Consider the following 20701-nt stretch of genomic DNA (forward strand, 5'->3'; position numbering starts at 1 on the left):
TCACATATCTTCGCCTATCTCACAATGGTTCGATAACTTCATTCACCCAATGGATACTTCATTCCGAAGCCAAAGAGGGCAATCGGTATTGGCAATTTCCAAACGTAATGAAGTTGCCTTCCCAGGGATTAGAAAATAATATTATTTCATAGCAGCGCTTCCACCCGAAGGGATGTAAAAAGCTGATCGAAGGATCAGACGATCCGCTGTACTATAAGACGTACAAACCACGTACACCAGTCATACGCATAAACATAATTTTACGAACGCCTTGCTATACCTTCCCTTATCCGGATTTTGAGCCGTCAACCTCAAAGGATGCGCCGGCAGCATCCACGGGAGCCGCACGCCTACTTTTAGCATAGAATGACAAAACTATTCACAAGTCGAGTAGCCAGTAATCTTTACTCCGCAGGTGAGCCGTTGTACTAGTTGCCAACTCAGCAAGTAATGTACGATGAAAGTTACGCTAACTTAAATGGAATAGAATAAGATTATATCATAAAGGCGCCTTTCCTCTTCTTGTACGCGGCGCCTTTCGTCTCTTCTTTCTTACTCAGCTGCGGTAATAGCTTTCAAAATATAGTCTCAAAACTTCACTGTACTTCGTCGGAGCCCTCCTCCAAGGAGAGTGCACTTCGTCAGACCGTTACCCCTCCGTTAACTGTGTGCATTGAGTTTACGTAGTCTTTCTACTGGTCCACCCCCCTCTCCCCACCCTACCCCCAAATCCAACCCATCAACCTTCCTTTAAAAGTAAAATATAAGACAGAGATTTCAGACGCATCCTAAATCCTAAAGCTTGGCTTTCGTCCTTTCGCGTACATACCTTGTTACACGCTCGCTCAACGTTCTCTTTGCGTATGATCTGATTTTGTTTCTTTTTCTCTTTTGTTTGACTAGCTTCTGATCTTTTGCGAAAACTGTAAATGGAAAAGCTCTATCCCGAAACGGCGCCTAAATATCGTCGCCCTTAAACCCGACACGTTAAGGACCGATAGTAAAGGACCCCCCGTAGGCTCGATAACGAAATATCAAAGTGGCAACTCGTGTCACCTTGTAGCCCCGTTTCCTTCTGGTGACCATGGACCTCGTTAATTGGAACGGACTAACAACGTTCGAGGGATCGAAACGATTCGTCATCATCGAAACTTGGAAGATTATAAGAGATGATTTACTTGGAGATGACAAGGATTGACGAAAAGTTTGTAGGTGGTGAAATTGTGAAAAAAATGCATATATTTACCTCGATCGAGATTTCGGGTATACGCGCATGGTGCAGGTATGATATATTGTAGGGAATAAATATGTTGCGTAAGATCAACAAGACTGCCAGTGGAAGGTTGAGAGTGAAGAGAAACGTGAAAGTTTCCGTATTGTGCAAGCGATGTGGCATAATTTGCATGTAGGAAATAGTTGAGCCTCTTTTGCAAACTTCACGTCGTATATCCCTTTTGAGCCGTTATCCTTGATTCCAGAGGAATTTCAAGGAACCGATTTTGTCGAGTACGACAGACTTTCGGCAAACTTATTTATAGAAAAAGTATAGTGATAAGGTTGCAAATTATCAGTTAATAGCGATTTGATTAGATCAATGAAAATGTGTATAAAGCTCAAAGGTCAGTGAGTCTTATGTATTAATATATAATAATGTATTGGACATATTATATAAACGATTCCCAATGGAGCTTAATTCAAGTTCAAACATATCGGCTCGTACGTTATACAGGGTTCAGACCAAAGACCAATGTGAATTTCTGCACCAAATATTGAAACTCCCGAATTGCTCTGAAATATACGAAACCTTGAAGGAAGGCCAAAAACCCGAAAGACGTTATTACGATGGCGATGATTTTATAAATTAATATATCACAAGCAAGTAACTGAATATTACTGTGCTCAAGTCCGATGATATTACATTCAAAGTCAATTATAGAAACTCATCTCTAAGAGTTATTAAGGTCTCCAGCATTTCCTTGCGCAATTATTGAAGTATTACAGATATACATATATATACAAAATACGTGCCACTCAATTCCATTAAATTACTATAAATCTTATTTGTATCCAATATATGTATATTGGACAGAGAATTTCATAGCGTGACGAAGCTCCATCGGGTAAAATCAATAACGAATTGATATCTCTTTTAATGATACGTACAATAAAAAAAGAATGAATTTCTATTAATTCATTAAAAAACGATGATAATAAATGAATCTTCTCACGGTATTACGCCGATAGCGAAAATTAATTTCTTCACAATTAGTCGGGTAACGAAACGTCACTAAACGGTTAATTCTTATGCAAATCGGATATAATTCCTATTTTACGAATATATTGATCTGTGCGCAAAACGTCATAAATATTTACATAATACGCATTTTATAATTCACGCGAGAACGTAAATCTACGCCTATACGACCACGTATAATTAGTGTTAAAAGAAATATTTAAGTCCTTGGACGAAAAAATACATTGTACACCAGGAATTAGGCATTATTGCTATGCTTCAGTTTAGAATTTACAGATATTAATATGATGACATTTGTGATGTCGAAAATTTTCAAAAGAGACACTTTTTGTCAACTATCTTCATATATTAATTATAGGTATCGCAGGACTACATATGTACTCATACGAGTTATTTCACAACGACGGTTCACGTGAAAATACATGATATACGCTTTTCCCTGAAAATTAATAGGACACCGGTGTAACCTTTCTACGTGAAAATTATCTCACGGTACATTTTTAATTAGCGGGGCAATTTCAGGGTGGAACGCACAATTGTTCCTACAGTCGACCCCGCTTACACTGTCGCTTAAGTAGGACCAAGGAGGGACCGGAGCATTCAAATTTTTCCTGGACGTGGTAATAAAAAGAGCTGCGTGCTGCTCGTGAGAAAGTACAGTTTCCCCGTGTCATAAAGATATGCATTTATTGTCAACTAAAATAAAATACAGTGGAGGCAAACGTGTGTGCATTTTAACGAATATTTTATAGCGAATTAAATCCAGAGTAAACGTATACCATATAGTTTACTTTTTTAAGGTATGCAGTGTGGCAAGAAAAATATTCTATCGAGTTAAATTATGCGTATAAGAATGCGTGGATTCCATGCTGCACAGTGAATTAAATTGAAATTTAGAAATTTCGAATAATAAAATATTTATTCGTGAAATCAAGAATAAATAAGGGTACTGATTACATAAAATATTTTTTAATTTTAGTCAACGCTAGAGCTTGCGCGTCATATACTCTATTCATGAAACAACGTAATTTCTAATTTTCATAATTTTCAAAAGTATAACAATAGTTTTCCTTCCAAATGAGCTCATCTGCTGGACACTGAAAAGGCAATAAAAAGCAAAAATATTCAATACCGTATGCACACGTGTAAATTCTGAGTAATAAATGTTTCTGTGATTAAAATATGAAAGACCAGTACGTATATCGTATAGTCAAAACTCTTCCAGAAATGTTTCATACACAGTAGCGATCCTAGAAATTATTACGAAATATTTAATTGTGAGCGATGAATGCTCAGTGGGCATTGATATAAACAAATGAGTACTATTTATCGAGGTTTTTGGAAAGTACAAAGAAAAAACTATTTTCAGACGGTAAAGCTGAAAAAGAACTTAACCAATAAAAATGCACTGATATCGTTCGATTAAATGTGTAACTAAGATATTCAAGACTTGTATGAGCGTAGGATCACGTATATATATGGATTAGAAGATTAACGGACCTTACGCAATATTACTCGCTGAAATATATTACAATGCAAATCCAACTGATTACGAAATGAAAATCCTCGAAAGAACTCCCAGTATCGCGGCAAGACGTATGAAAGCTTCGAATATATTAGATATAATATCGTGTCTTCTAAATCTTAAACTGTCTTGTACATAGCAAGAATATAAATATTTACATTCACGTTCGGAATATCGATGATGCAATCAAAACCTACAAGAGATATCGATAACATTCTAAAATCCGATACTCTTAATCCGAGTAAATAATAAGTATATAAAGAATCAAGCTAATACATTTCGTGCACGATAAAATAAATAATGGTTCTCTCAAGGTTAAATTTAGCAGAGAAAAGAATGTTCTGGCCATATTGGTTCGCTAGCATAGAAGGTTGGTATAGCATTAAAATACATGATATCGTAAGATATAGTCTGACCTTGCCCACTTTTCAGTGTCTATGCTATCCTTCAGCATTGGTTTGATGGCCGGTTGGACTTCGCCATATCTCGCAAAATTGACTGCCGAGGATTCGAAAATCCCTATCACTAAGAAAGAAGCTTCTTGGATCGCGTCTCTGATGCATCTCGGGCGTCTTGTTGGTGCAGTGATCGGCGCCTTGGCAGTGGAATACATTGGTAGTAAGAGCACGCTACAAATCACTGGAATACCACTAATTCTGGGTTGGATATGCATAGCCATTGCTAATTCTGCGGCCTGGCTCTATGTGGCGCGGATATTATCTGGCGCTGGAATGGGAATGATCTTCAGCAGCTTTCCTATGTATATTGGAGAAATATCAAAACCAAGCATACGAGGGGGTCTGGTTAGTTTGATTATAACTGGAATGCCATTTGGCACTGTAATTGGAAACATTATGGGACCTTACATATCGATGTGGATATTTGCTTGCATCAGCCTAGTGCCAAATTGTATGTTTTTTATACTTTTTCTCTTCATACCGAATTCGCCGCACTTTCTCGTACGAAAAAAAAAGTATGACAAGGCACTTAAATCAATAAGTTGGTATCACCGAGGATCGAATGCGGAGCAGGAAATGGAGTCAATTAAAAAATTTCAAGAGGGAATTTACAGTTCGAAATTCATTGACAAACTGAAAGAAATGGGGGAACCGATAAATAGAAAAGCATTTATCATGGTGACCGTGCTCGTTCTGCTTATGCAGCTGAGTGGATTAAACAGTATTGTATTTTATATGGAGATAATCGTGAAGAATGCTAAAGTAACAACGATCGAACCATCGACCGTTGTTATTATATCGAATACCGTGGGAATCGTCATTGGTTGGATAGCAATTTACGCAATTGACAAATGCGGTAGGAGGATTCTTCTCTTGATCTCAAGCTCCGGTGTTGTCGTCGCCATGTTTATGTTGGGTCTACATTTCATGCTAATCGAATCTGGTTACGATAGCAAGAAGCTTCAATGGCTGCCTATTCTATCGCTGATCCTATTCATGCTGATGTGCCTAGGACTGGTCCCAGTTCCTAGTACAATGCTCAGTGAACTATTTCCGGCCAATCTAAAGAGCATCGCCGGCTTTGTTGGGAGCCTATCATCGGCAGTCTTTGCTTTCCTATCGAGCAAGACTTATCAGCCACTGGTGGATCTCACGGCGGAGCAATATGTTTTTTGGATATACGGAATCATCATGTGTGGTGCACTGGTATTCGGTATATGGATCATGCCGGAAACGAAAGGAAAGTCGCTACAGGAAGTTCGCGACATGTTAGCGGGACGAGAAGTCACGAGGGATGCTGTGAAGGATGAGGAGAGCGAGCCACCTGAAAAACGTACGGAGGAGACGTAAAATTCAAGATTTTCGCAGGGAATGAAAATTTTCATCAATCTTTCTTAATATTCGTAGAGTCACGATTCTGTGGTTCTTTCAATCTTTTTTTTTCATATTTTCTAACTCACGTCACATTCAAAACGTGACTAGTTTGATTATTCGCTTCTGGTTCATGTATACCGGGCGATGTAATCCCAATGAAGTTAATGACTTAACACTAGATTTACGGAACCCGTAAATTTGACGGATTTCAAATTTCATGTTAAACTCTTAAACTCCACACAGGTGCGAATTACAAATTCGCACTAACCAGTTGTGATTTAAAGGTGCGTGATCGAGGTGTGGAATTTAAGAGTTGAAGTTAAAGAAATCATAAATATTATTTTTCATCAATTTAGTGGTGACTTTGATAATCATTGTCCGTAAATCTAGTGTTAACACTATGTGACACGATCCTATAATCCACTAGCGCTTTGAGTCACCTCCTGAATAATATTTGACTGTAGGAAAACACAATTTATAAAAAAAAAAATGTGACATACTTTAATTCTCTGTGTACGAAAATAACAGTTACGCATTCAAAAGTTACACGTTATAAATTGATGTAGCGATAAGGAAGATCACGCTGTGAAGTGATGCGCCGTAAAATTTGGATTAATGTATTCTATATAATACATAGCTCCATCCATTCAACAATAACATAATATTACTGTAGCAAATTGTGCCAGGCGAGATAATTCATATTCGAACGTACAGACAATAAATGGACTATTAATCGAAGAAACACCCGAGTAGTCTCTGGGCATCGTGCAGAGCCCGACTAATTTCCCGAATAGAATCTAGGACCTAGAAAGGATATAACTAGAGCCTATCTCGAAACATCCCGCTTTCGTTAACAAACGACCCTGATATTTTGATTATCTAGGTTATAAAAAAAAATTATGTAATGAGCTCGAATATTATCGCAGCCGTGCACACAAGAAATTTTATGTAAATATATAACGCTAAAACTGGCAGAAAGACCTAGCAGACATCATCGTCCGGGGAGAAGTAGATCCTGAGAGAGACTGTACGCTCCCCACTGTCGCTACAGAACAGGTCGGCAGATCCTGCAGTAGGCAATTTCAGCGGCATGTAAATATTATAGAAATAAGAGTGACTCATCTGACTTCTACCAGCAATTATATGAATAACAATTCACCATTAAAACAGTCCTATTCTAAGACTAAAAGTGAAAGAAACATTAATACAATAACTGCCCCTTTTAGACTGAGAGTGTAAAACAGTGAAAACATCAAAGCCAAATATCATTCTCCTTCGTCTAAGGCTCTTCGGTCTAACTTCTTAATTTCAAAATGTAGACTCACTAGAGAGACTCGGAATTTCGAATAGGGTAGGAGGGGGTAAATAGTAAATACGAAACGTTATCTTATCGCTACAAAAAACACATTAATGGTATGTGAAACGATAGATCGTCTTCGTAGCTCTCACATGTAACATTCGGTAGAACCATCGACCAGTGAAAGAAGAAAAAAATAATGGTTACACTGATAACAAAAAACATCATAGGAAGACACACGTGGCCACAATGGCTCGCCGGATTTCAAGGTTGGTGACAATAATCGTCAACGATAAAGAAAAGTATTCACATTAAAAAGAAAGAATAGTCATGCAAAATCTTCGCTTCGGTTATTGGGTTGTGTAAGAAAGATAAAATAAACATTTATATACGTTATAGTGCTACAGTCTAAACTTTATATTCGCAGTGTGCGTGCTGAGTATAGTAATCGGTATGGTACAAGGCTGGGCGTCGCCCTATCTGGCTAAATTGATAAAGGACGATTCATCCCTTCGCGTCACGACTGACGAAGCTTCTTGGATCGCAGCCCTCATGAACGCCGGCCGACTAATCGGTGCCATATGCGGTGCACTCATCGTGTCATATCTTGGTAGCAAGAACGCATTGATGTTCACTGGACTATTTCCAGCATTGGGATGGATCTTCATCATATCTGCCGATTCCGTCTATTGGCTCTACACATCGAGGGTACTATCTGGAATAGGAGTAGGCATGGTGTTCACATGTTTCCCTTTGTACCTTGGCGAAATAGCAGATCCTAGCATACGCGGTGCTATGGTGACTTTCGTCGTAAACGGAATGGCCATTGGAGTCCTGATTGGTAACAGCATGGGACCATTCATGTCAATGACGAAATTTGCCTACATCGCTCTGCTGCCGAATCTTCTGTTTCTCGCATTCTTTTTCATTCTGCCGGACTCTCCGCATTACCTCGTGAGTCAAAGAAGAATCCAAGAAGCCAGAAAGTCCATACGATGGTATCATCACGATGTGGACGCTAACAAGGAATTGGACTCTATACAAAATTTCGTGAGGGAATCGAACGCTATGAAGTTTATGGATAAAATGAAGGAAATAGGAAAAAGAAAAAACAGAAAGGCTCTACTCATGCTGATTATACTTTTCTTCTTCCTGCAATCCAGCGGTATAAGCTCCGTTCTGTTTTACATGGAGATCATTGCTACGAATGCGGGCGTCACTGTTATGTCGCCTGCTATGTTGGTTGTTGTTATTAACACTATCAGATTTATCGTCGGATGTTTGGCCATTTTCTGTATTGATAAATACGGCAGAAGGAAATTACTAGCTTTATCAAGCGCAAGCGTCTGTTTGTCATACACTTTGTTAGGAATTCACTTTACGCTCTTGAACTTGAACTATGATGCTAGTGAACTTCAATGGCTTACAATAATCGGCCTACTTTTGTTCACACTCGTATGCATCGGACTTATGCCAGTGTCCAACACTATGGTTAGTGAAATGTTGCCGTCGCATCTGAGAAGCGTGGCTGGTTGTATAGCCAGTGTTAGTTCAGCTGTGTTTGCCTTCGCAGCTAGTAAGAGTTATCAACCAATGGTGGATGTTGTGGGTGAACAATACGTTTTTTACATTAATGCTATTCTTATGGCAATTTCAGTCATTTATAGTCTTCACGGTGTGCCTGAAACTCAGGGAAAAACATTGCAGGAAATACAAGATATGCTAGATGCACGTTGAATGACTGTGCTGAGAGTCTGATGGGTTTTTAAAAATTTTTTTTTAATAACAAAAATATAGGCAATTAATGCACGACTTAGATTTACAATTATAATTATTAAGTTGACAATTTTCAGTTTCGAGTCTCTATTGTGTAAAAAAAACTAATAAAGTGCAATTAATTAAAAACACGTGTAAATAATGATGGAATAGTAAACTGATCTATGTCAATCTTATGATAAAACAAGTACCACTTCTTAACTCACGAGTGAATGTAATTGATAAGATTGAAGTTTTCTATTTTTGTTCTAAAAATATAATCAGCAACTGTTTGTCCTCGGCTATCTTTAGTCGATCCAGAATATCTACCATACGCTATAACAGTCGAAAAACGGATTTGGAACTTCGCTTGTGACAAACGAAAGATTACGATCAAGATTGCTATGTTAATATTAAAAAATTTCAATATGACAAGGGTAATTGACTATTTTATGGTGATTTTTATCATGAATTTTTCAGGAAATAAGAAACAGATACGATAAGGTATTAGCTAAGATAGCATTAGATTTGAAAACAAGTACCAATCGAAAAAAGAAAACAAATACAATGTTATAAAATCGATAATCATAATAAGTCTCCTTATCTGGGAGAAAGAATCAATGTATATCTTATCAGAGTTAATGGCTTATTAAATACCAGGGTTCGGAAGGTTAGATTCATTGCCTTGTGGGGTCTGTTAATGAGAGTTTCGAATTAAATTTCACGAAAGAATCACCGAGCATGATTCTAAATACGAAAGGCAAGCTATTAAGCAATACATGGCCACAATGGATAGCTGCAATCGAAGGTAAGTCGAGACAATTACAAAGTATAAATAAAAAATATATATATTAATATATTATACATCGATAGTATTCATGTTGGCGGCATCAACGGGCTTCATGTTTGGCTGGGGCTCACCGTACTTGGTTCTTCTGACAAGTGACGAATCTCCTCTGCCAATAACCAACGTCGAAGCGTCCTGGATAGCAGCAGTGTTAAATTTAGCCAGAGCATTCGGGGCAATAATTGGCAGCGTATTCATGGCACTCTACGGAAGTAAAACAACTTTATTCATTGCCGCAGTTCCGCCAATATTTGGATGGATCTGTGTCATAGTGGCTAATTCAGTGTGGTGGCTCTATGCGGCTCGATCATTGTTGGGTTTATCTATTGGAATGATCTTTGCCAGTTTTCCCATGTACCTCGGAGAGATATCAGATCCTTCCATAAGAGGAGCCTTGGTCGGATTCATAATGAATGGATTTACGACCGGAACTGTCATTGGAAATATAATGGGCTCGTACGTAACTATGGCAGTATTTGCCTATATCAGTCTAGTCCCAAGCGTTTTGTATCTCATTTCTTTCATCTTAATACCACAGTCGCCTCATTATCTTGTACGAATATCGAAACTTGAACAAGCTAAAAAATCCATCGAGTGGTACCATCCAAATGGGAATTCGGAGATCGAGCTGGAGGCTATAGTGAACTTCATTAAGAAATCGGACAAGCAAAGCTTTACACAGAGATTGAAGGAGATGAATCAGCGAAAGAATCGAAAATCTTTTTTTATGATAATTATTTTATTCTTCTACATGCAACTCTGCGGACTGAACAGCATTCTCTGCTACATGGAGATTATTCTCATCGATGGCAAACTCACTGTTATCGAGCCGTCTACTCTGGTTATTATTGTTAATACTACACCAGTTTTTCTTGGATTACTAACGATTTACACTCTTGATAAATTCGGTAAAAAAATTGCACTTTGCGTATCCAGCAGTGGTGCAACACTCTCTATGGGACTTCTGGGAGTGCACTTCATGCTTTTGAAATTAGGCTACAATTCTGACAATCTTCAGTGGCTTCTAATACTATCTATGTTTTTGTTCCATTCGATACATCTAGGAGTCGTGCAAGTGCCAAGCGCGATACTCGGCGAAGTCTTTCCAGCGAATCTCAAACCTGTGGCTGGTTTGATAGCCAGCATTTCTTCGGCACTCTTTGCATTTGTCGCTACTAAAATGTATCTACCCATTGTAGATCTAATAGGCCACGAATATTTATTCTGGATTTTTAGCGGTATTATGTTGACATGTGTGGCGTACAGCATTTTCAAGCTTCCTGAAACCAAAGGAAAAACACTGCAGGAAATTCAGGATATGTTGTAGTTAAACGAACAAGATCTTCCAGTACGTAGATGGTGGAGAAACAATGTATTGCTATTTCAGCAAACAGATAAACATTTCCCTTCATTGTGTACTTTGGTAGCACTATGTACCAACGGCATTGCAAAAGGAAAAATTATATATAGAACTATATGGAAAATTATATATAGAGTGCTACACCCAAACCGGTGACGTCAATGCCCAACACGTGGCGTTGAAAAATTTTGTAACGAGACAAATAATGTTGACAATAAAAACGACAAATGATAAATAAAACGTACCAAATAATGTTATTTTCAATAAAAATTTTTTATAATATTTTATAAGAAATCCTTCATCGATATTAATAGTCGTGCATTAGGCGATTAACGCGTTAAATCTTACGTATTGCATTAGAATTACCCAACCTATATTTACATCAACGAATAATACAGATATGCTACCAGGTGATACATTTTTCATAGAATCCAACTTGGCACCAGATATTGATTTCAAAATTTTTTGCACACCAAGTACCTGAAACCACTATACACACTTGGCGCCCTATCTTTACACCCGAGATGTTTTTGCCGGGTATCATTATATGGGCCAAAATAAAATGGATCAAACTAGAATGCCTATACAGTTTATTTTTAATATATTGATACTATTTCGGGATTTTGGCTGTATATACGATGCTCAATTTTAGCGATCCAAAATCCTTGTTCAGCCTTTCTGTATCGAAGCGTTTACGTAATTGGCTGTTATTAGTGAACATGTTCCTCTTTGTCATTCTGCACATATACATTGTTCCTGTACCAACCACTGTCCTTGACATGATGATCTGGATGTCTATTAAAAGCTTCGCGGCATTTATAGTCACTCAGCTACGGCGACCAAAACTTTTCAAATGCTCGTTGAGATTGAGTCACAGGGATAAACTTTTTTTTTATCGTTTATCATATTGGCTTATATACATTGCAGAGTTAATACATTTTATATGAAAATATACTGCTCATAATAATTTCTCAAAATTATACCTATCAAAATAATAAACTGATACGAGTATCCCGTGCAGTGATACTAGATTGACAGAGTCTTGGGCCAATGATGACAGTCAGTCATTCAATAAGTGAGTGAGTAAATAAGTTCAAATAAAGTTCACCCTTGTCTTCTCATGAAAATCTTCTCCTAATATTCTGTTCCTTTACTAGAATCCATGTAAGGAATATTATTATGATTAGAAATTAACGAATTAATTTGTGATCAATTAATGAATTATTATTTTCTGAGATTTATACAAAATTTGGTTGGTTTTAAAAAATACTGGTCTAAATTGGTTACGGGCGTACATAAATTGTCATTCCCTAGTATAGATATGCACTAGTTCAAAGGGTGATTCACTGAAGTCACTCACGAGTTCTTCTAGTAATCATAAAGCACGCAAAAATAAAACCTGGTGATAAGGCGTATAATTTATTACTCGTCTTGCGTTGTGAAAATCACGATGATAAAATCTTTTTTAGTCTCATTTGAAGTTCGGTAACACAAGTCATTCCATGTAATAAAATCAGGCAGCTAGTTCTCCGGATATCATTATAACACAAGAGGCTAGCAATACAACCACACGTTACAGTATTTACTATACAACGCGTACGAACTCATCGATAACTTAAAATCGAACTTGTGCATGAGAAAAAAAACGTAGTTTGACAAATGATTCGACTTTCTGGATTATTGGGAATACAATAACGATGTTATTAAGCGAGATTCTTTTTTATCTTGTCGCGGTATTACGTTGTAACTGTAAAAAATTACAAAACCACCGTGAGACGCCGTTTTTCTCATAAACTGAAATTTGGACTATTTAAAAATTGCTAGCAGACACGTATCGATGTCTCGATTCGCACCGAACCTCTTAAAAAAATACAAATTATGGCCGCAGTGGTTCGCAGTACTAGAAGGTAGGTGAATCCAAATAATATACATATATATACGTATATCTATAAATTGACATACCACATTGATAATTTATATCCTCATTATCACGACTTACTGTATCACTATAAATTCATATGATTTCAGTAATGATGTTATCTATGTCGATCGGTATGACAGGCGGCTGGGCTTCGCCCTATTTAGCGAAATTAACGAGCAAAAATTCGTCACTTCCAATAACGGAAGCCGAGGCATCCTGGGTAGCATCGATTCTGAGTATAGGAAGAATATGTGGCTCGATACTCGGTGCGATATTCGTGGAGGTACTTGGCAGCAAAACGTCACTGTTGCTCAGCGGAATACCACAGGCTGCTAGCTGGGTGCTTCTGATAATCGCCAATTCGGTGGAATGGATCTATGCAGCCAGAACATTGGCCGGCGTAGCACTTGGAATTTACTTTTGCTCGTTCCCACTATACATAGGAGAAATATCAGAACCCAGAATACGTGGTGCTTTGGTAGCTCTGTGCAGTAACGGCATGCCAATTGGAGGCCTGATCGGAAGCTTGATGGGACCTTACCTGTCAATGGCGGAGTTCTCTTACACGAGTCTGGTACCTACCATGTTATTCCTCTTTATTTTCCTACTGCTGCCATCGTCGCCGCACTATCTGGTACGATCGGAGAAAATGGAAAAAGCAGCAAAGTCAATACAATGGTACAGTCAGGATGCTGACGTCGATGCCGAACTCCTGGCATTGAAAAATTTCATTGAAGCCAATGGCAAGAAGCAGCCCTTCTGGAAATTGCTCAAGGAGTTTATCGTACCGAAAAACCGAAGAGCTCTTATTCTGACAAATGTACTTTTCCTCTTTATGCAACTGAGTGGACTTTATAGCATTATCTTTTATTTGGAGATCATAATGATTCGTGCACAAGTGACGGCAGTGCAACCTGCTAGCGTGGTTATCATGCTGAGTGCTACAGGTATGGTTTCTGGATGGTTCGGTATGTATTTCATCGATAAATACGGCAGGAGGGTTTTACTTTGTACATCCAGTGCTGGAGTCGCTGTTGCTATGACCTTGCTTGGACTTCACTTCATGTTGCTGGATTTGGGTTACGATCCTCAGTTACTTCAATGGATAGCGATAACGTCACTTTTACTTTATCAGTTGTCCCTTTACATCGGGATTGTAATGGTTCCGCCCACTATACTCAGTGAATTATTTTCGCCGAATATCAAGAGCACTGCTTCCGCCATTACGAACATTAATTCAGGACTTTTTTCATTTGTCTCCAGCAAGACGTATCAACCGATGGTTGACGTCTTGACGGAGAAATATGTTTTCTGGATATATGGTGTATTCGTGCTGCTTCTTATAATCTATACCATCTTCAAGATTCCGGAGACTAAAGGAAAGTCTCTTCAGGAGATTCAAGAGATATTAGCTAAAACGTGATTGCATAGAGGATACAAGCTTTTGTCTACTTAATAATCATTGCAACCGAATTTTTTAGATAATTCTCTGATATTGATTTTCACTAGGCGAAATATTTTCATTTTATTTAATTCTTCCACAATTATCCTCCTGTCTGTCTCGTCTCTTATGCAACGGTTGAACGATACAATAATCGTATTCTTCGACTGAATTGCCGCTGCTTCGATATTACATTTAAATCTAATACCAGGATTCATATTCATTCCGGGATGCAGTTTAACGTAGGAAAAACTTGTTGAGTTTTCCTGTATGCGTATTCGCGGTATATATTAAAAGCGTCGCGGCGCTTATCACCGACCGTGTCGTCGGGACGTTATTCACTTATTGCTACTAAAATTTATGAACTGCTTGTTGATGTTCAATCGCTGCAAAGTAATTTCACTTTATAACATTACTGGGTATTATACATATACATATATAAGCTCTGTATCTTAGAAAGTTAAACAATTTTGTTAAATAATAATACAATTGGTACTAAGAAATTTCGTAAATTTGCATTATTGTGCAAAGTCCTCACATGAAAGATAACGAAAACTAAATAGCATGAGTTATATACGATTACATACGTCGACGATGATTTTGATTGTATTATCAACGTTAGTTCAACTTAACACAGCAACAATAGATTGTTAAACCACTGACAGCCTATCCAAAGGAATTTCATAGTCACAATGGCTAATCGGCGGTGGAAACAAAAAAAAACCAAAACCTATATTTCTGACATGTTTCAAGATCAGTAAAAAAAATGACGAAAAAGTATCAGTAGTTATTCTACTCAGTGACACAGCTGGTCCAGCAGCTGCAAATAATGACTGCCTAGCCCTCTCTCTGTACTTGGCCAAGTTCACGGTATCAAATTCGCCGTTATCAATTACGATAAAAAAATGTTCTTAGGCGGCATCGCTTATCAATCTAGGACGACTAATAGGCGCCGTCTTGGGTCCCATAGCCGCCTAATTTTTCGAGAGCAAAACAACGATACTCACCGCGTCTCTGCCCTTTATTGCCATCAGCTGGGTTTTCACAGTTTTGTCTAACGGTGTCGAATGGCTCTATACGTTCAGGACGTTCAGTAGTTTCAGACGGGGAATGTCTTTTAGCAGCTTCCCATTATTCCTTGTAACATACGATCCCAGCATCCGTGGTGTTTTGGTTACGTTAGCCATATGTGGTTTACCGGTAGAGAATTTAATACGAACGATAGGGAGCCACGTATTTACCTATGGCTCTTCTGGTCTGAATCAGCCTTGGGCCAAGTTCGGTTCTTGCTGCTCTGTTCGTTTATCTTTCCGAATCACCGCACTAATACGTACGATATCAGAAAACGATAAAGGCCAAAGAATCGATACTTTGATACAGTAGGGCTGCTGATGTCGAGATTATTCTCAATCCCTTTAACGAGAAACAGAGAATTTCAGATTCCTCAAATGGTAAATGTTACGGAACTTGTTACTGTTTTCTTTACGTATGCAGGATTTTTGGGCATGCATATAGGTAAATATTGTTTCATTTGGAGAATTAAGTCTCACGACGGACAAGACGACGAAAATAATTTCGATAATTATTTATTTCCTTAGACCTGGTCACTCTGCAGAGCTACACATGCATGCTGCATTATTAGAACGACGAAACACTGTCAAATAATCTCGAAAATTGGTAATCTTTATTTTTACTCTAATCAAAAGTTAAAAATGGGTCGAGACACGTGACAGGCGAAAAAATTAAAAAAGAAATAGATTACGTATTTACGGAGAATAAATGAGATTTTATTCTCGCCGAAGGAAGATCCATGCAAATATATAGTGCCTGCTAGTATACATATATACATAACAAGTTATTACTTTACAAAAGCAGCAATTATCATGCAAATTCATATACCGCAATACTCAAAGCATCAACGTAAGCAATTGCCTGTGCGTCCATACACGCACAACACACGACTTGACTGCAAGCTCGACGCGCAGTACATAAATTGATCAATGCTACGCAAAATACCACTAAAAAAGAAATATATTTAGGGACAGAATAGAAGAAAAAACTTTTCATTAGAAATGCATAACAAGAGTCATAAATAATGTACAATACGGAAGCAAGTCATATATTTAGATAATTTTCGACCTCCTATTAATCGCAAGAAACGCACGAGCAAACAGCATATAAATTCGAACCAAGATAAATTTTATTATGCGGCCTTACGTCAATATACTTTTAAGCCTGTCATGAAATGCAAGCATGACATTCGTCGTCATAAAAAATTAAACGTCAAATATTTTTACCGAAACATCAAATGCGTGGCTAATTCAACACACAACGACAAGTCAAGTAACGTACAAGCTAATAAATCTGCGAAGAGTTCGCCTCTGAATGACACTTCCCAATAAATTCAAGTAAGTCATAATGGAATAATTAATATCGCTCATAAAAGTTTATCCGAATAATAATCAGTGCGAAGTTCATGAATGAAGAAATTTTCTGTAAGCGTTATCTATACAGTTTAATAGTATATATCTCGTTTCCATCCTTTTATTACTGTTAACTCCCCTACTTTATTCTTTACACGATACGTTCAATGAAGACTTTATCACCTCTGATAAAATCTACCTCTCCATTATGCTAGGAACTCTTTTAAGATTGCACCAGAATCATAATGCCATGAGCGATCTTCTTGCAAATTATAATGGAATCAATTATTCGTACGAACCTCGTCAGGTCTCTACGTGCTTTTCGTATGGACGAAACGCTTTTCATGAATTATTCTATACATCCTTACGTAACGAGTACGCAATATCGTGCGCGCATAAAACTGCATTCAAGTATATGTATATCTAATAGTACACCATCTGCTCCGAGATTCAGCGCGCGGTGTGTTTTATAACGCGTTTAGTGAAAAAGGTCAAACGTGACCTCGCCAAGAGGATTATATCTTGGTGAACTTTGGCCTTTGCAATACTACCTGCGAAAAGTTGTCTGCCATGTGCCAGAGCATATACACCAATATGTATAACAGCAGAAGGTGAAATCTGATCGTTATCATACAAATAAAAGCGTCTCGTGTGTAAATCAATATGTATGAAAAAAGAAACTGAACGATTGCGTAATTAAAAGTTCGACGTATTTTTATGAATTTCGCATAAATTTCGCATTCCAGTGAAACAACAATGGAAATAAGGTATTTGCAAAATGCAGACATAAGCTATGCTAAATTAATAGCACCGTAAAAGAATGTGCGTTACAGAAAAAAAAAATAATAATAATAATGTAAAATCCAGGAAATTAGAAATTCAAGGAATTTTACGTAGTAAAACTGAAAATCACAAGCCCTCGAGAGATAAGTCAGAATTACAGCCTGAAGCTTTGCGACGTAACCACGTAAGCATTTCTCTAACTCTAAGTGCACAAATGCAGAAAAAAAGGCAGTGACGAGAGTCGGAGATGCTAGTGAAAAGGTACTTATGGGTTCGACGAAAGTTGCACATCTATATACGTAAACTGAGTACTTCGTTTCAAGATATGATTCATGTACCAATTAATCTTATCTTCCTGGAAGTAAGCACCGTTTTTCGTTAGGAAGTTTCGAACTGCCATTATCCAACCGCTATATGATTTGGAAACTAAATACATTGCTTATAGTAAAACCAAGAAGGCCAAGCAGCTCTAACAGTTAGGCATTTAATCAAGCGAGTACATTGACTATCAATAAAACTCAACTCGAATCTCTACAAGACTGTAACCCTGAGAAAACTTAGCAAAACAAATTTTCCCGAAAGTCATATTGGTTCTTCCATGTAAAACCTTTGTTTCCTCTTCAAATTCCAGCTCCGAGTATTCGAAACGAAATTGTTCATGGTATTGAAAATGAAAGATCTCGTAAGGATACAGCTGCATTTTCTTCATCCACTTAGGTTAGCCAGAGGAAAAGATGCGCTCAGGATCCTTTTCTTTAACAGCCAATGCTATCACTAACTAAATGTATATCCACAGCTACAGAGGAGAATGCAGCTAGCTAAATGCTCACGTGTAGCTGGAGCATCATTTTAGAGGCACCGACTGATTCACTTGGTACACGGCTGAGCTTTTGAAGCTGGCATTCCTTTTGCGAGGGCATCGATCCTCCCTTCTTCCTACGTACGAAAGACACCGCACCTACCAGACTTTCTCTCGACCTGCACGTTGTACCTTAGGTTAGGTTGATATGTATATCTGTTAGCATGGAACGAGACTGTTGGTCTCCAGCCAAGTCGTGGATACGCATTAACGGGCAGTGACCCAAATTTTCAAGGAGGAACTTCCGCTCATTCCCTACGTTCGATCGATCTCTACGCAATGCACATAGATAGAAAGCACTTCCGCTCTTCTCGATGATTTTACAAAACTTGGTCCCGTGCTCCATTGAAGCTTTCGTTCCTTTATGCGAATATTCGACAATGACTAACGTTCTGCGCACCAGATTTAGGACGACGTATCGTGCTACCAATTTTTCAGTATGGACCCTTTTGAACTTTTCGGCAGTCTTGTTAAATCTAAAAGATTTTTTATCATTGAACCAAGTCAAGTACTTACGATAAAGTAGAATAACTTCAAGAGCCCAAGCACTTGGCGCAATGCTGTCGGATGACTATGGACCATTTCCAATTAAGAAATACGAGAAGAACTGAGTAACGAGTACCCTAGAAGAATTCTTTTATTCTCGAAGTCCAGACTCCCACTGGACCAGTACGGACCGACCCGTAGGAAAATTTTTCATTGCCAATGACTTTTTGCCAGAGGTAATGAATAGCTTGCCATTGGGGTTAATTGATTTTCCACGCCCCTACGAGCCCTGAATTTTCATAATGAAATTTCTCAAGTAATTTTTTACACCCGTAAAACTGATGGTTACATCGTAGAATAAGTGCAAAGAGAGAGTATTATGGATAATCCTAAGAAAAGCAGAAGACGAGCATTATGACATTATTGCAGTTGGTAATAGAATCGACTTGGCAGAGGCTGTAAAAATATGCGAGTGAGGTATGAATATTTACGCGAGGGAAATGAGTTGCAGGAAGTGAGCAAGAGCGAGAACTCGCTAGGGATTGGTCGCTCCGATGCTTCCGCCAATACATTACCTTTGACCTTACGGTATAGCTCGTGAGCATAATTGCATTAGAAATATAATAATTTAAATTCACTATAAATCCCGCCATACACAATTAGCCATATACATATATAGATATGTATACACGTATATACTTACAACTATAAAGCATGCTTATGTCGTGTGAACAATTTTCTGTATCGTAGACGCGTATTGTGTCAATCTACGAAATGGTGCTTCCGTGACGGTAAGTTGAAAAACAATTAAGTAAAACGAATAAGAGTCCAAAGTAGCAACGACTTCGAACCTTCCATATGCGATTACCCGACGGAATGCTACTATAGGTACGCGAAGCCAGAAAGAATATTCCTTTGGCTCAGTGAATTTCTGCCGCATCACCGATGCCTCGAGATGAAATATGGTCAGTTCTCCCTCTGGCTGGCAAACCCAGACTCGCTCGACCTTAGATCCCGAATATTCTAGAATATTAGAAACTTCCTTTACGAATCATCCCTTTGTATAAGCTGTATATAGATACGTATTGCGAATATAGAAGGCATCTTGCCCATTTATATACCTATAGAGTACATGCTGGCGCATTGGCAGGTCAAACATAAAAATCGCGTCTAAGAAGAAAGTCTGGATAAAGCAGGTTATATATACTTATCCCTTAAAACTCGCTGATCTGTATTAAGAAAATCTTTGGTATTTGAAAAGATGGAAAATGCGGAACGTGGAATTTTAAGATTTATGTTCGTTGGTTGTAAAGAAAAACACGAGATGAATTCTGTGAAGGGTGAGTATATACAGGGTTATTCAGTAGAAACGCACCACCTGAAGTTAGCGCGCCCATTTGAGTCTTATGGTAAAAGCATATTCAGGTAATGCGTTTCAGCTGCATAACCTGACATATCCACACACATGCTGCCGTGTCCTTTGTGAGATATCTGTATATACTTGGACCATCGAGATTGCAGATGCTGAACAGAGAGAGAAGAGAAAAGGAAAAGGAACGAAGATGTTATACATGTATCTGCATCTTTCGACCATTGGTTACTCAATCAATATACACCAGTAGCAGCGCATAAACCTGATACAGAGGAAAAATCACGATAAATGACTTGTAACTCACTCTGGTACATTCTATTGACACGTATTTGCGAATTACAATGTATCGAGGGAGCTTTGTAGAAGTTTGTGGTACTATGCATTGCGGAGTATTATATCCGGAAACGACGTATATTGATACAAGCAATTGAATATGAAATCATAAAATATCCCGTTTAAGAGTGGATTGATGCCATTAATTACATGAATCAATATCTGCTTATTACATAGGATTGATGATTTACGTGGCGCTACAGGACAAACGTG

At 38.1% G+C, this 20701-nt stretch overlaps 3 protein-coding genes across 3 annotated transcripts; all 3 read left to right on the top strand.

The window, feature by feature from the left end:
- The first annotated feature begins 3612 nt into the window (after positions 1 to 3612).
- Positions 3613 to 8828, top strand: LOC107265963. The gene is made up of 3 exons (XM_025083246.1): positions 3613 to 4149; positions 4212 to 5583; positions 7316 to 8828. The coding sequence occupies exons 1-3, from the start codon at positions 4080 to 4082 to the stop codon at positions 8643 to 8645; spliced, it is 2772 nt and encodes a 923-aa protein (XP_024939014.1). The 5' UTR covers positions 3613 to 4079; the 3' UTR covers positions 8646 to 8828.
- Positions 8829 to 8994: 166 nt separating this feature from the next.
- On the top strand, positions 8995 to 11089 carry LOC107265964 (facilitated trehalose transporter Tret1-like). The gene is made up of 2 exons (XM_015735959.2): positions 8995 to 9471; positions 9537 to 11089. Exons 1-2 carry the CDS (start codon positions 9405 to 9407, stop codon positions 10835 to 10837), a joined length of 1368 nt encoding a protein of 455 aa, XP_015591445.2. The 5' UTR covers positions 8995 to 9404; the 3' UTR covers positions 10838 to 11089.
- A 1248-nt stretch (positions 11090 to 12337) lies between these two features.
- LOC107265962 (facilitated trehalose transporter Tret1) lies at positions 12338 to 16779 on the top strand. Its single transcript, XM_015735957.2, has 2 exons — positions 12338 to 12777; positions 12899 to 16779. The coding sequence occupies exons 1-2, from the start codon at positions 12708 to 12710 to the stop codon at positions 14212 to 14214; spliced, it is 1386 nt and encodes a 461-aa protein (XP_015591443.1). The 5' UTR covers positions 12338 to 12707; the 3' UTR covers positions 14215 to 16779.
- Positions 16780 to 20701: the final 3922 nt, after the last annotated feature.

This window comes from Cephus cinctus, unplaced genomic scaffold (assembly GCF_000341935.2).
Source record: "Cephus cinctus unplaced genomic scaffold, Ccin1 Ccin1_scaffold0265, whole genome shotgun sequence".
Lineage (NCBI taxonomy): Eukaryota > Metazoa > Arthropoda > Insecta > Hymenoptera > Cephidae > Cephus > Cephus cinctus.

Coding starts and splice junctions, on each gene's coding strand:
- LOC107265963 (XM_025083246.1), top strand. CDS start 4,080: ATGGTTCTCTCAAGGTTAAATTTAGCAGAGAAAAGAATGTTCTGGCCA. Junction 4,150..4,211: donor TTGGTTCGCTAGCATAGAAG/GTTGGTATAGCA, acceptor CCCACTTTTCAG/TGTCTATGCTATCCTTCAGC. Junction 5,584..7,315: donor GAAAAACGTACGGAGGAGAC/GTAAAATTCAAG, acceptor ATAGTGCTACAG/TCTAAACTTTATATTCGCAG.
- LOC107265962 (XM_015735957.2), top strand. CDS start 12,708: ATGTCTCGATTCGCACCGAACCTCTTAAAAAAATACAAATTATGGCCG. Junction 12,778..12,898: donor GTGGTTCGCAGTACTAGAAG/GTAGGTGAATCC, acceptor ATATGATTTCAG/TAATGATGTTATCTATGTCG.
- LOC107265964 (XM_015735959.2), top strand. CDS start 9,405: ATGATTCTAAATACGAAAGGCAAGCTATTAAGCAATACATGGCCACAA. Junction 9,472..9,536: donor ATGGATAGCTGCAATCGAAG/GTAAGTCGAGAC, acceptor ATACATCGATAG/TATTCATGTTGGCGGCATCA.